Genomic DNA, 16,021 nt, shown 5'->3' with positions numbered 1-16,021 from the left:
AAACTATCAAATAAGCTATTTGGGCAGAGCTTTCTGTTTTCGTCAAGTTACCCCTAGGGAATGGGCAAGGGAACTAACAGCAACCAAATATCTACTATACTTCAGGGCCTTCATATGTATTCTCATTAAAAACTCATAAACACATGAGGTAGGTTTTGCTATCCCTGCTTCATAAATGAGAATGCCTCAGCCTAGAAGTCACACACCTAGAAAGTGATCGATTTGGCGTTCAAACAAATTCTGTCAGTTTCTTAGTCACAGCTTCTTGTTGCAAGTAACAGATATGAGAAGAGGAGACTTATCATCACACAGAAGTATTTGGTGGAATTCTAGAGCAGAACCACCAGGAACTGCACCATGAATGGGAGAAGGAGAAGGAACTAAACCCGCTATTTCTTCCAATGCTCTGAGGTCGCGGGCCTCTCATTTGTATTTCTTTCTGTGCCCCATCCCTGTAGCTACATCACTTTAGTTTAAGGGACCAGCAGAGGCTGACCAGCATTTATGAACCCCAAATTTCAAATGTCCAGGAGGGAGAATATGATTGGTTAGGTGAAGTCAGGACCCCCAAGATGCAGGGCCCTTTCTGTGGTTGAGTTATAGATCTCATCCTCTGCCACCTCCTCAGGGCCTTTGCTCTTTCAGTTACTCCCTCTCCCTCCTATATTTCTAAGCCATCCTTTCTCTTGGTTTCTTTATGTCAGTATTCAAACATGGCCACGTCTCTTCTAAGCTTAAAAACATAAAACAAATGAATATAATCTCTTTCTTGAATCCACTTTACTTCTAATGATAGATTAATCTCTGTATTAGTTTCCTAAGGCTGTCATAACAAATTGGTGTGAACGTGATGACTTAAAAATATGTTGATGCCCAGTGACATCAACAGTGGATTGGCTGAAGAAAATGTGGTAAATGTACACCATGGGATACTATGAAGCCATAAAAAGACAAAATCATGTTCTTTGCAGCAACATGAATGCAGCCAGAAGCCATTATCCTAAGTGAATGACTGCAGAAACAGAAAATGAAATATCACATGTTCTCACTTGTGAGTGGGAGCTAAACATTGGGTACACATGGTTATAAAAATGGGAACAATGAAGTTGGGTGAGGTAGCTCATGCCTGTAATCCCGGCACTTTCAGAGGCCAAGGCAGGTGGAGGTCAAGAATTCAAGACCAGCCTGGCCAACATGGTGAAACCTCTTTACTAAAAATACAAAAATTAGCCAGGCCTAGTGGTGCATACCTGTAACTCCAGCTACTCAGGAGGCAGAGGCAGGAAAATTGCTTGAACCTGGGAGGCGGAGGTTCAGTGAGCCGAGATTGTGCCATTACACTACAGCCTGGGTGACAGAGTGAGTCTCTGTCACACACACACACACACACACACACACACACACACACACACACACCATAGCCACTGAAGAATGCAAGAGTGGGGATGGAGAGAACAGGGCAAGGGCTGAAAAAAACCTATTGGGTAGATGCTTACCTCCTGGGTGATGGATTAATTTATACTCCAAACCTCAGCACCATGCAATATACCTATGTAACAAACTGCATATGTCCCCCTTTATTTTAAAGTAAAAGTTGAAAAAAGCAGGACAAAAGATAATATAGTGAGGCAACATATGGAAAAATGTATATGAAATTTTAGTTACTGTTTGTAAACAACAACAACAAAAGGGTATCAGCAAACCATAAAAAGAAAACAAAAGTTGATGAATTCAGCATACATTTTGAAAGAATAGACAAACTTTCTGTGAATTTGCTTTGGTTATAATAGAATGCTCTCTTATTAAGTGAGCCAATTGGCAAGTGAACTAATTGGGAAATAAGCTTTTTCTGAATCCCTAATGATTTCTTATGGCCACAATTAATAAACATAGATGCCATATGTAATAGCAGACACTAACCATGCATCTGTGCTGTATAAGGCACCAGTAGGTGGAATATGCAAGATCTAAAATCAACAGCTATTGGTATGCTTTCTTCATGGGCATTTAAATTAAGATATTTGTAAGTAAAACCTTCCTCATATTGGCACATTCATTTTGTAGACATAACCCTTGGCTAGGAAAGATAATAGTATTTGGAGTAAGTAAAATATTTGCTTGGCATTCAATATTTTAATAAATGACATCACATGCTAATCAACAGGTGCACACTGGAATAATGACATCACACGCTAATCACCAGACGCACATTGGAATCAAGTTAAAAAAATTAAATTAAGACATTCAAAACACCAGGCTGCAAGACCTGCTGAATACAAATGTGTCACACTTACACAATATTCTTCCCAGTCTCATTTCTCTGCCCTGCTTGATAAGCAGAATTTTAATTTTTTCCGAGATTCTTCTTCCCACTGTTCTCTCTAGAGTATTAGGATGGGAGAGTTTGCATATAATCAGCACTACCCCTTTGTTCTACTGGCTGAGGTATATCCATTCTTCTGCTTCAGAGACAGAAGCCACTCTGTGGCACACAGCTATCTGCTTGAGCCACTGTTCATCTCTCCCAAATTGCTTATCTCTGCTTAGCCTGCATGCCACTGCCTGAAACTGTAGGAATCTGGGGACTGTGTGGGGAGGGGTAGAGAGGCTGTGTTAGAGTGTGTTCATGTACATCCCCGCTCAGTTGCTGCCCATGCAGTCACCAGGCCTTGCTGCTTAGTCTGGCCTATTCTGCTAGATATCTTTTGCTTTTGTAATGATTTTATCTGAGAAGCGTCGGACTGCCCTCCTTTGGACAACTCAAATTCATCAAATCATTCTGTATATGTTTGACCTCATTTGTTGATGGTGAAAAGTTTCTTTCCACAGGGCCTCCAGACTTCTCTCAAGTAATGTGACTGTGCCTCTACCTGAGTGTTCTTGAACCTTCTTTGACAAGTAGGAGGCTGGGCTGTCCTTGGTGCTGAAGACTCTAGAAGGTTATGTGACTTAACTGTGTTTTGTATCAGGATATAAATTCATTAAGAAAATAACAATAAAAATTACTTATTACAAATCTGTTGAATCTAAGACAAAGTAGGAGTGGGAGAGAGCTGATGTTCCTTTGAGTTCATGAAAGTTGGAGTAACAACACCTTAGAGCCCTGGATAGGACATTTATCATGTGCCTATATTAAAAATATTTCTAAATGAGACTTAGTCAATTGATACAACTGAGAATGGTTAGTTACAGAGTATTTAGTTGATTGAAAAGCATGGCTACAGTATTTTCTAACTCCTCCTGTGAAGAGGTGGAGTCTATTTCCCCACCTTCAATCTGGCCTGGCGTTAACACTTGCTTTGATGAAGGAAATATGACAAAATGTATGTTGCACGAGTTCCAGAACTTAGGCATATATTGCTTTGTAGCTTCTTTCTTTGCCCACTCATAGCATCCTCCACCATCATGTAAGGAAGCTTGGGCAAGACTAATGAATGATAAAAGACCCTTTGAGAGACAGGCCCAGTCTATCGCCAGCATTAGGCTTCAGACAGGCGAGTAAGGCCATCATAGACCCTGCAACCCCAGTCAAGCTGCCACATAACTAACGTCTCATGAGAAAGCCCAGGGGAGACGAGCAGAAGAACTGCCCAGCTGAGCTTAGCCTGAATTGCAAACACATGAGCAAGTAAAATGTTATTGATTTAAGCTACTTTGTTGTGCAGCAATAGATAAGTGATATAGTGTACTCTGTATAATTATAATTTATCAGTGGCCCTTTCACTGACTGTCTGCATATTTTTGATGTAAAGAGATAAAACATAACCAGAGGTTTTCTGTTTTGTTGATTTTGTTTTATAAATAAAAAAACTTAATCTATGAGAGGTTAAATCCATTACTGATTTTCTCTATTTCAGCTGCACTAGCATTTCGAGTCCATCCTTTTGTGCTGCTTTTATAACACCTTATTCATCTCCCCATATCACACACACAATTAAGAACTAACCAAATGTTGACTACACAACTGTACATATTATTACCTGTAATTTAGTTATCCTTCCCAGTGGGGCATGGATCACATTTTAGATGCCACATTGGAGGCCTCTTTCCCTCCCTCCTTTGCCCCACTTCCTTCCTTCCTTCCTTCCTTCCTTCCTTCCTCCCTCTCTCCCTCCCTGCTTCCTTCCTTCCTTCCTTCCTTCCTTCCTTCCTTCCTTCCTTCCTTTCTTCCTTCCTTCCTTCCTTCCTTCCTTCCTTCCTTCCTTCCTTCCTTCCTTCCTTCCTTCCTTCCTTCCGCAATGGTAAACTTGATTTCACCTTTTGGAAAGTATATATTTTCATTCTTATGGAGTTTCTTCCCTCATAAATAAGGAAAACAGGCAGGTAAAAAGATAAAACAGGCCAGGCATGGTGGCTCATGCCTGTAATCCCAGCACTTTGGGAGGCCGAGGCGGGCGGATCATGAGATCAGGAGATCGAGACCATCCTGGCTAACACGGTGAAACCCCGTCTCTACTAAAAACACAAAAAATTAGCCGGACATTGTGGCAGGCACCTGTAGTCCCACCTACTCGGGAGGCTGAGGCAGGAGAATGGTGTGAACCTGGGAGGTGGAGCTTGCAGTGAACTGAGATCGCGCCTCTGAACTTCAGGTTGAGCGACAGCGCAGACTCCGTGTCAAAAAAAAAAAACAAACTAATTTTTACACACAAAAGGTCCCTAGTTTCTCTTCTTCTTTCCCTTCAAGTGACCCATTGCCAGCTTTTCCCTTTAATTGCTGTGGCCAAAGTTCTGTGGATGGCACAGAATTAATTCCCTTGGCCAAATGTACTCAGGATGGCAGTCCCAGGCCTCTACAGCAACATTTAAGTAAATTTTCTGTGCTGCTAATTAGCTCCCTTTCCCCCTGTGGAGGTTTTACACATGACTTTTTATGCCAAGTGATGATCATAACATCAGTGAGCTCTGCGTTTTGTGATACTCTATTTCAACATTGGTCCAGGTAGGTTAAATGGAAAGAAACTGTCTTTGATGGCGATCAGAACTTTAAGTGGAAACACACAGAACAGTGAGAGGGAGAATTTAATCAACCAGGAGTAATGAATTATCTGTTATTCAACAGGAAAACTGCAGCAGATTAACTAACAACTGAAACATAAAAGGCAGCAGAATGAGTAGTCATGATGTCATGTTCAGTGTTGGAAAGGTTATTCCAGTGACATTTGCACAGATGTATTGTGTGTGGGTCTCCAGGCAAAGAATAAAGTCGGAGTGGAAAATTTGAGTCCAATGCAAGTAAAATGTGAGGAATTTTAGACAATGCTAAACAAACTAGTTTTGGTATGTTATGGTTTCCTGGGCCACAGACAGTACACAAAGATCATCACAAAAGAAGAAACACGATGTAGTGGAAATAACCTGTTCTGAGGAAACCAAAAGTCAAACATATTCTGGATTTGCCAGCAACTTGTTCTGTAGCTTTAGCAGAGTCATTTACCCTCTTTGTACCTTGGTTTTCTTAACCCTAAAATGAAAGAATTTTACAATCGTTGTAAAGTTTCGTTCGGGTCATAACAACAGACTTCTATAAGGCTTGCTGTATTGTTGATGGCAGAAAGAACAGAAATTTGGGAGCATGCAACTCCAGTGTCCATTCCTGTCCATCTTTTTCATATTTTGAGTGCTGTCCTGAGCCCTTTCTACCCATCTTTATAGGAGTGACTTCAAACAATGATCTACATTTAAAAAAACCTTAGAATTATCATCCTCATTTGGGTTGGTGATAAGCTCACATGACTTTAATTCATTTCCCATTTATGTTGGGCAGCCCAGGGATGAGCAACCTGAGCAGAGGAGAGAGTGAGTTGATCAGCAGATGATCTCTGAAGTGTCTTTCTTTTGTTACATTCTAGGCTTCACAGTAGGAGTGGGGAGAGGTGGGTTCTCTGTGTTAAACACAGTCACGAGCTTCAGAACATTACGAAGGACACTGGGATTGAGTCGCTTATCACCACTGATCATCTATTTTCATTTTGTAGGAGCGAGCTAAGTGGAGAGCTTAATTCTGTCTTTATGGAAAAGATCAGATTTAAACAACTATTCTGCCCTGCCTAAAAAAGTGTTCAGTGGGGACTAATACAAAGTGTGGTACATAAAGACCTTAAGTTTTAAATAGAGAGAGAACATGAAAGACTGGCTAGAAGGCAGTAGTACCAACAATGAGTGGACAAACCTGTTTTCCAAATTTTTAGCAACACTAGGAATAATCTAGTATAAATCTTTGCTAACCTTATATATAAAAATAAAAAACTGTTATTTTAAAGATAAAACAAAAGTCTTGTGTAAAAATTAAAACAGTTTTAGGAGTGAGTGGAAATTGGAGACATTGATAGAGTAACTTTCAGCTTCTAGGGAGCAATTTAGAATTTAATCATTCACTTAAATAAATTGCTTCAGTGGGAAGGTTGCTGATGATAATCAGTGTGAAAGGAACTGAAGTTATTCCAAGCTGAGTTGCTGTTTATGAATGTAAATGCCATTTATACTATTATCATGCAGAAGTCTAAAAAGGATAATTTGAAGACATGATGAAGAAACATGATTTACAATGACCAGAAATTCAATAGTGTTCTTTGTTAGATCACTCTTAGAACACTATTGGTATAAAGGTTTTCGGTTTGGTTACCACAGTATAAACAAGATTTATTTCCATTTAGTGTATATAAAGGTAAGGGTATCAAAGAGGACTTCATGGAGAAAGGAATTAGACAGAGTGGGTACCGAAGAAAATAGGAAGAATTAGAGAGATGTAATGATGACAAACTCATGTAGGCTGAGTGAAGAATGTGGAGTGAAGACATGAGCTGAAGTGTGTGTGTGTGTGTGTGTGTGTGTGTAAAACAAAGGTATCCATTCAAGTAAGTAAATGAGTTCTTATTCTTTACAATGTATTTTCTGGTGACAAAATTTACAATAGAGGAATATGAGTTGCTTTGTGACTGAAATTGTCTCTAAAGGCATATATTAGCCCTTGTCTGGTTTTCTGACAACATATGAATTGCTCATGATTTTGCCAACATCAATGCTTTTTGTCCTAGATCAAAGTTTCTCCTTACTCTCCTCTTTCAGGTAGCATGAGAGTTGTCACGGCCGACAGAGGCAGTGGAGGAAGCCAGTCACTCTGTGGTCTCTGAGTTTGTGTTCCTGGGACTCTCCGACTCGTGGAAGATGCAGCTCCTCCTCTTCCTCTTTTTCTCAGTGTTCTATGTGTCAGGCCTGACGGGAAATCTCCTCGTTGTGCTAACTGTGACCTCTGACCCTCGTTTATAGTCCCCCATGTACTTCCTGCTGGCCAACCTTTCCATCATTGATTTGGTATTTTGTTCCTCCACAGCTCCCAAGATGATTTATGACCTTTTCAGGAAGCACAAAACCATCTCTTTTGGGGGCTGTGTAGTTCAGATCTTCTTTATCCATGCAGCTGGGGGCACTGAGATGGTGCTGCTCATAGCCATGGCTTTTGACCGATATGTGGCCATATGTAAGCCCCTCCACTACCTGACCATCATGAACCCACAAAAGTGCATTTTGTTTTTAGTCATTTCCTGGATTATAGGTATTATTAACTCAGTGATTCAGGTGGCTTTTGTTGTAGACCTGCCGTTCTGTGGCCCTAATGAATTAAATAGTTTCTTTTGTGATCTTCCTCAATTTATCAAACTGGCTTGCATAGAGACCTACACATTGGGATTCATGGTTACTGCCAATAGTTGATTTATTTCTCTGGCTTCTTTTTTAATTCTCATAATCTCTTACATCTTTATTTTGGTGACTGTTCAGAAAAAATCTTCAGGTGGTATATTCAAGGCTTTCTCTACACTGTCAGCTCATGTCACTGTGGTGGTTTTGTTCTTTGGGCCACTAATCTTTTTCTATATTTTTCCATTTCCCACATCACATCTGGATAAATTCCTTGCCATCTTTGATGCAGTTATCACTCCTGTTTTGAATCCAGTCATCTACACTTTTAGGAATAAAGAGATGAAGGTGGCGATGAGAAGACAATGCTCTCAGTTTGTGAATTACAGTAAAATCTTTTAAATATATTGAGAATATACAAAAAGGCAAATTATACTAGAATTTCAGACAGATATGTGCTAAGTAAGCTATGTTAAATTTAACCAGAATATCACTTTCTACTAGTATGTGTTGTGTTGTCTTTTTTTTCTTCCCAAATTGAATTGTGATATCAATCTTTTGCTTATATAAAAGATTTAAAGATTAAACAGTGTGGCTACTTTATCTCACCAAGATTCTTACCTATATATAGTGTCAAATAGAATTACTCTAAATGTTAAACAATCCATTTTGAACGTCGGTGTGTGGTTTATTGCCCATTTTCTATCTTTTCCATTTAAGGTAGATTATCTTGTTTTAAAGATAAAGGTTAATTTTTACTAGACTTACTGATTTGTCTTACTATGTGGCTGAGTTGTTTTTTTATTTTTTCCACTCATTATCTGTTAGCTATTTATTTGCTTATCTTTTTTCAAAGTCCATAAAGAGAAACTACACTTTTTTTTAAAGAGGAATTTTGGTATAAAGAATTAACTAAGTATAAAATTGTGTTAAATAAATTTTATGGGAGCTACTGTTTTGGGCGAGCCTCCTGTATTAGGCCCCAGCAAACCAGGTGATATAGTTTGGCTTTGCGTTCCCACCCAAATCTCATCTTGAATTATAATACCCAGGTGTCAAGGGAAGAACCTGATGGGAGGTGATTGGATTATGGGAACAACATGGTTTTCCCCCTGTTGTTCTCGTGATAGTGAGTCTCACGAGATCTGATGGTTTTATAAGCTACTGGCATTTCCTCTGCTTGCACTCACTCCTTCCCCCCGCCTTGCGAAGAAGATGCCTGCTTCCCCTTTGCCGTCCACCGTGTTTATAAGTTTCCTGAGGCCTTTCCAGCCATGCAGAACTGTGAGTCAATTAAATCTCTTTCCTTTATAAATTACCAAGTCATGGGTATTTCTTTATAGCAGTGTAGAATGAACTAATACAGCAGGCAAACCAGAACAGAGTCACTTGTGCTAGGTGCCACGTAATCAGACTGAACTTCAAAATTAGCCATTTTCAACCACCCCCCACACCCCAAAAAAACCCCACATTACAGTCAGACTGTCACTATAATACAAAAGTCCCTTCTGTTTCAAGTATCTTTGAAAAGGCCAGTCCATTTTTTGTCTCTGATTCTGCTGTCTTCAGCCTTCTTCTGCCTACAAAACCAAGCTCTTCTGCTCAGCTCATTGAGAACATTTATTCTATTTGATAGAACAAGGTATTGCCCAATTCTAGAATCACTAATAAAAGCCAATTAGGTCTTTAAAATGGTAACTTCATAATTTTGACAGTTGTTAACTAGTTATTTGAAAAAAATGAACTTTAAGATAAAAATGTAGCATTTGTAGGAAGCACCTTTCACCCCTAGAAAGGGGGAAATAAAGGAAAGAGGTTAGAACTACTAAGACGAATAAATAAATAAAACACCCCAAACTCTTAAAGCTTGGAGGAAGAACCTGTGGAGGTGAAACTCAAATATCTCAGCAGAGGCAGATGCTGCCTGGCTGGTGCTGGTGTCTCTGAGCTTAGAGGAGGCCTGTGGGTCATAACACACCCTGGAGGAAGAGGCACCACTGGCTGGTGCAGGTGTTCCTGAGGCGGGTGTGAGGAGCAGAGCTCCTCTAGCATCGGAAAAACTAACGATTCAGCTGCTGCTTTGGAAAACAACCAAGGTTGCTGAAGTGATGAGTGTGGTTGGGTGACGCTGACAGGCACAGCAAGCAGAGAGGAGGCAAACAGGAAGAAGCAAGTCCCTTTTCCTATCTCCAGCCTTGCAACTTCCCTCTAGTATCCCTAATGGTGAGTCCAAGCAAGGAGAAGCTGAAAAGAAAAGAGAGAAAGTTGGCAGAGTCCCAGCTCCTGCATCATACAGCGCGTAGACAGATACACTGGCACTGAAAGCACATGCGGTTACTTAGTAGGATCATAGAGTTTTTGAATTTTAAAGTAAATTATAAATAATTTCAGTCCTTCCTCATTTTGGAAACTCTCTACTACTAGAAAAGAAAGTAATTAGTTCAAGATGATAAAAGTAGTGTATGTAAGATCCAAATCTAGACCCTAGAACCCAGACTGACAGACTCCTGGTCTTCTGCTGTCTTCTATCATTTTAGAAATATTTGCATAGTTGATCAATCTGGTGTTCCCACTGGCCTGTTAATTTTTTACTTACAGAAGATACAATTCACCTTGTATATTGAATGACTGTCAAATAGAGTTTCAACAAATGTTCAAGCAGGATTTCCACTTCATCTATTCAGTCCTATTTTACATTTCTTTTTCTGATTCTTTGGACTGTTTTAAAATAAAGCTTTTATTTGGAATAATTTTAGATGTGCAGAAAAGTTACAGAGATAGTCCAGAGGGTGCCCATATGCCCCTTACCAAGTTTCAGTTTCCCCTAATGTTATCACCTTATATTTCCATGGTACATTTTCCAAAACTGAGAAATCATCACTGGCATAATACATTACTGTAAGCTAATCTCTAGACTTTATTCAAATTTCACCAATTTTTTCCATTAATATCTTTTTATGTTTCAGAATCCAATCTGGATATCACATTACATTTAGCTATTAGGTCTCTTTAATCTCCTCTGAGGTTTGTGATAATTTCTCGGTCTTACCTTGGTTTTCATGGTGTCACATCTTTGAGGAATATTGGTCAGATATTTTATAGAATGTCCCTCAATTTTAGTTTGTCTGACATTTTTTATTATAGTTATGCATAGGTTCTGGGTTTTTGAAAAGAATACTCAAAAGATGAAAAGATCTTTAATCACATGATAATGGGGAGTACATAATATCCACACAGCATCACTAGTGATGTTAAATTTGCTCAATTGGTTTATTATTTGATCTTGATACAAGAAAAGTGACTTCTTAGATGTTACATATGGCATCTGCATTCTTTCTTCCTAATTAAGCTCCCCCAAGTTATCTATGGGATTGATGATGGTTTGTTTTAATTTGAGTATATAACAGATTTTTCTTGGGGGTATGACTGGGGTAGAGATTTTCTTGGCATATAGATTTTTCTTGGGGTTCATTTCAGCTCCATCCTACCATGGTTGGATTGTAAAGGTAAGCTGTGTACATGATTGTTCTACACCCTCTTCTCTTGCTCCTCCTTTGATTCAGTTACTTCCTACTTCTATACAGATGGAGCTCTTAGCCTCTCTCTTTTTGAGTTTCCTAGTCTTATGACTTCAGAATTGATGTTTGTATTTCAAATCTTTGTATATTTATGCTTAGTTTTCCCTAGGAGTTCTCACTGGAGAATCTTTGGCAGTATAAACACCTTAGCCAGTTCCTAGTGCCTCTATATTTCACCCTCTGGCCTAATTCTGTATAAGTGGGCATTTGAATATTTTGTCATGAATCTTTGATGTGTAATTGCTAGCACAGCGACATGGATGAATTAATGACTGCTCTTTAAACCCTAAGTCTAGGGTCAGGAATATGGAGAAGAACATGATCTTTGTGCCCCCACTTTGATATAATTTCTAGAGTTGGAAGTATTCACTAATTTAGATCAGTCATTTGCTTTATTTGTAGTTTTTCCCATGCCACGAAACAGTGATTAATAAAATAATTCTCACTAGTTCAAAAGATCAAAGCCTCATAATGCTTTAAAAGGCATGATCATTGTCATTGCTGATCTCTAGGGAGACAATGTAGAAGGTATCCACGGCAGTGTTGGTTTTAGTGTAGGGAAGATATGATCTTCAAAATATTAAACAACTGCATTGATCAGAACAGATGCTGGTCCCAGAGTTGGAGCAAGGTCCTGGGACTCCTGCTGTTCCAGGCATTAACTTTTAGTAGCTGATTCATAAGGAGTTCTGAGAAAGCAACTTGGAAGCAGTTGGAACCTTAAGAGGCTTGTGACAGTGGCTATATTCTAACCAGTGTGCAAGTTTTTAAAATTTTTAACAACTGGTATTATTACACTGGTGTCTTCTAGCTAAATATTAACATTATTGGTATGTGAGGGTTGACGTTAGAAGCAAGGTCCAATACTTGCTTAATCCAGTCAGTGACCCTGAAAAACTTGGGGGTGATCTGAGTACTCAGAAAGGCAGAAAGTGGTGCATACCAACCATGGAGTGCTCTGCAGTATTTAGAAGTGATATACTAGATGTACATATAGCAACATGAGATAAGTGGAAAAAAAGAATTAGAATGAGATATAGAATACCATTTTATATGTATGTGCATACAAACAATACTACATGTTTCACGATAACACAAAAGCAAGACACACTTAAAAACACCAGAATGGCTGTCTTTGAGAGAAAGGGATTGAGAATGGAAATTAAAGGGCATAAACAAGTAAAACAAGAGTGCTTGTTGTAACCCAGTGATCATTGCTTGTTGATCAATTAATCAATGCTTGTTGTAAACCAATGATCATTAAGCACCATGAACAGAGACACATGATTACACTTAAGGTTAAAAAACCACACAAGTCCCATTGCTTCCTCTTAATATTTTGAAATCAATCCTTATTCATATTATTCCTGCTTCCTAATGACAGACACAGTAAAAGATAATGGAATTATTCAACAACTGGATTATTTTATTAAATTCAATGAATATAGTCTTTGATTACTGGAAGCTGCAAGTTGCTTTGGAAAAAATGAATGTGAATTAGATAAAGCCTATATCTTCAAAGTGCTTGGTACAATATGTTAAATTTATAACTTATAAAAGTCACATTATAAGATATTAAAAAATTTTTATAGCTTACTCTTTTACTTGCCTACTTTATTCATTATAGATAAAATTTAAAAGGATTCCATATGATTTTTATGACTCTCTTGGAAAGTGGATATTATTAGATTATCTAGAAGCACTTTCATTTATCATGATAGGATTTAAATTGTCAAAGATTGTGTCCTTTGCAGGGACATGGATGGAGCTGGAGGCCATTATCTTTAGCAAACTAACTCAGGAATAGAAAACCAAAAACCGCATGTTCTCTTAAGTGGGAGCTAAATGACGAGAACACATGGACACACAGAGGGGAGCAACACAAACTAGGGCCTATTGGAGGTTGGGAGGAGGGAGAGGATCAGGAAAAATAACTAATGGGCACTAAGCCTAATACCTGAGTGATTAATCTGCACAATAAACCCACGTGACACACGTTTACCTATGTAACAAACCCGCACATGTACCCCGACCTTAAAATAAAAGTTAAAAAGAAAAATAATCCAGAAAAATATAAAGTGGAGACTGATTTTTCTGAGAGATCCTAGAGTCATTCCTTTCTCCTGTGACTCATCAACATTTCTTCTTTGTTGCTTGAATATATTTCTAGGAGACAATTTCTTGGCTCATTGACTTTAGAGTTGCAGTCCCAGGTCATTATAGCTTTATTAGGTCACTATCCTCCAGTGCAGTTAATTAGCTATTTTTCCATTTATACAAATATTTTAAATATCTCTGTGTGCTTGAGATGATAGTCTGTAAATAGCTACAAGGTAAGGGTGGCATGAAGTTCACAACAGGAGCAAGATAAACTAGATAAACTTCAGCTGCAAGAAAGACTCAGGTAACAGTTTGTTAGCCTGGGGCAGAATGAAACGGGTGGTTGTGGTGGGGAAGTGATGATCACAGCAAAGGTGTAAATACGAATTACCATGGATACGGAGAACAAGAATTAACCTTAGTTTTTAACTAAAACTTAGAAGTGACTTGGAGATCCAAAGGTGCAAAGGAGTACACTACAGAGTCTGGAGTCTGCACTGTGGCTTGGTTCAGGGCAGGACTAGGATGCATGTAAAGTTGTTTGTGGTACCCAGAGACTTTGGGGGAAATCTATTAGCCCTGAAAATGAAGACAAATATGCTTGTTGTCTTCCTAACAAGCTTGTTGTTTACTTCTATTTCTAGAGAAGACCCAAGATAGAAAAAGGAGAAAGTTCATCAGATGCTAGTCATAAGTGAAGCTTTAAAAGATAAAATTCCAGTTTCATGGAATCAAGATGGAAAAGGAATAATTGAAAACTTATTTGGAAGAAAAACATCTAGGGTTCTAACTCACCCTGAACTAAAAAAAAATGTAGTGTCTGTTAAAATTAGTTGACTGAACAATGGAGAAAAAGTAGGAAACTAAATGTGTAATGTTTAACAACCTGCAATAAATCCTCCTATACTTGTTCATGTTTTCAAAGCATTTATAATAAATTTTTAGGTGTATACGATGAGAAGTTTAGGTAGTGAAATGGAGTGATTAGACAAAAGTGACAAAGATAAAGAGGTAGAAGATGGATCCTTTGAGGAAGGCTAAAGCAAATTGAGGTGAATAAAACTAGAGGGTACAGATGAGTGATCTTTATTTGCTTTTACCAACATCAAGGATATTAAGCACTTATCTGAAAGAGTACCTGACAACTTCTTTATATCCACAGGGGATGAATTAAGTGGGTATCAGCTTAGTTGAAAGGATGGAGACTTCCTTTTTGTAAGATAACATTTGGACTTTTATGTTAATGAAAAGCAGGACACAGCCGGGCACGGTGGCTCATCACCTGTAATCCCAGCACTTTGGGAGGCCGAGGTGGACAGATCAGTTGAGTGCAGGAGTTCAAGACCAGCCTGGCCAACATGGTGAAACCTCATCTTTATTAAAAATACAAAAATTAGTCCGATGTGGTGGTGCATGAATGTAAACCTAGCTACTCGGGAGACTGAGGCTAGAGAATCCCTTAAACCCAGGAGGCGGAGGTTGCACTGAACCGAGATTGTGCCACTGCAATCCAGCCTGGGTGGTGACAGAGTGAGAACCTGTCTCAAAAAAAAAAAAAAAAAGGCATGACACCTGTTCATAATAGCCAAGAAATATATTTTTGAACCTTGAAAACTGAGGGAAAAACTGACATTTCCTGGATGGGTAAATAAAGGAACTGGTTCAGAACATATTCTCAGATCTTTTCCAGCTCATTGAGTTTATTAATTGAGAATAATGAACATGTTTTTATTCAAAATTTTAAAGTGTAGTGATCATAAATCTATTCTAAGAAGTTGCCCAATTCCAATCCCGTTCAATTCCAGTTAGGTGAATTTAAATTTAAATGATTCCATCAAATGCTAGACTATCTGTATTTGTCACACTATCACAATTGTTTAGTGTAAATACATGATAACTATAATTTATGGCATTGCAATTATTGACAGCAATAGCCAGGCCAGAACTAGGGAACTCAAAGCAGGATATCTCCTAATGGCAATGGCCTTAGGAGAGAACATATTCTTTCCATGGAGGGTTTGGGGTGCATCAAAATAATCAAACACTTATAACCCAATGTGTCATCCTGGAAGCCATTCAGTGACCCAAAGATGAATACTTAATACTCAAGAAATGTGAAGACAAGAAGACAAAAGCTGAGCAAATTTTTAGGTCTGCTGCTATTTGCTGTTTGTATTATTTTCTCATCTTTGCTTTATAAGGGATTGTGAAGGAGGTAAATTTTGTGTTTCGCTCTATTTATTCTTTTACTCAGTTCTGGCTTTCATTCCTGCGACTCTTATTCTCCTGCCCAGCCCTTAAGCTCTTACTCTGTCTGCTGAAGCAACCAACCCTTGATAATCCTTCTTGGGTAATGACTCAGCTTAAAAATGGATCACTTATTTCTTCATCATTAAGAGTCTCCTGTCTTGCATGCATACAATCTCCACTAAGGCAAGCCAGCTGTTATTTTTTTTGTTTGTCTGCGATGCTCAATGGAGTATCCTTCCTGTAGCAATGTAAGCAAAACTAGGGGCTTCAGTATGTTAACCGAAAAGAAAGCAACTCTAATGCTAAAAGGAAATATTTTGGGGCACTGGAGCTTTTAATATTGCACATCCAGACAAACTCCTACTTTGTTATTTCTTCCCCTTTATCACAATTTTCCACTTAATGAACCATCTTAGTCTCCTGTTGAATTCAATAATTCAATTTCCCCTTTTCTT

At 38.5% G+C, this 16,021-nt stretch overlaps 1 protein-coding gene across 1 annotated transcript; it reads left to right on the top strand.

Moving 5' to 3' along the window:
• The first annotated feature begins 2,394 nt into the window (after nucleotides 1–2,394).
• LOC129481970 (olfactory receptor 4F6-like) lies at nucleotides 2,395–8,040 on the top strand. Its single transcript, XM_055277023.2, is given in 4 exon segments — nucleotides 2,395–2,445; nucleotides 3,392–3,494; nucleotides 5,853–5,876; nucleotides 7,097–8,040. Coding segments are annotated over 4 exon segments (1,122 nt in total).
• Nucleotides 8,041–16,021: the final 7,981 nt, after the last annotated feature.

Source organism: Symphalangus syndactylus, chromosome 5 (genome assembly GCF_028878055.3).
Source record: "Symphalangus syndactylus isolate Jambi chromosome 5, NHGRI_mSymSyn1-v2.1_pri, whole genome shotgun sequence".
In the NCBI taxonomy this organism is placed as follows: Eukaryota; Metazoa; Chordata; class Mammalia; order Primates; family Hylobatidae; genus Symphalangus; species Symphalangus syndactylus.
Note: the sequence above shows the minus strand (reverse complement) of the source record. Positions and strands in the feature narration are given on the sequence as shown.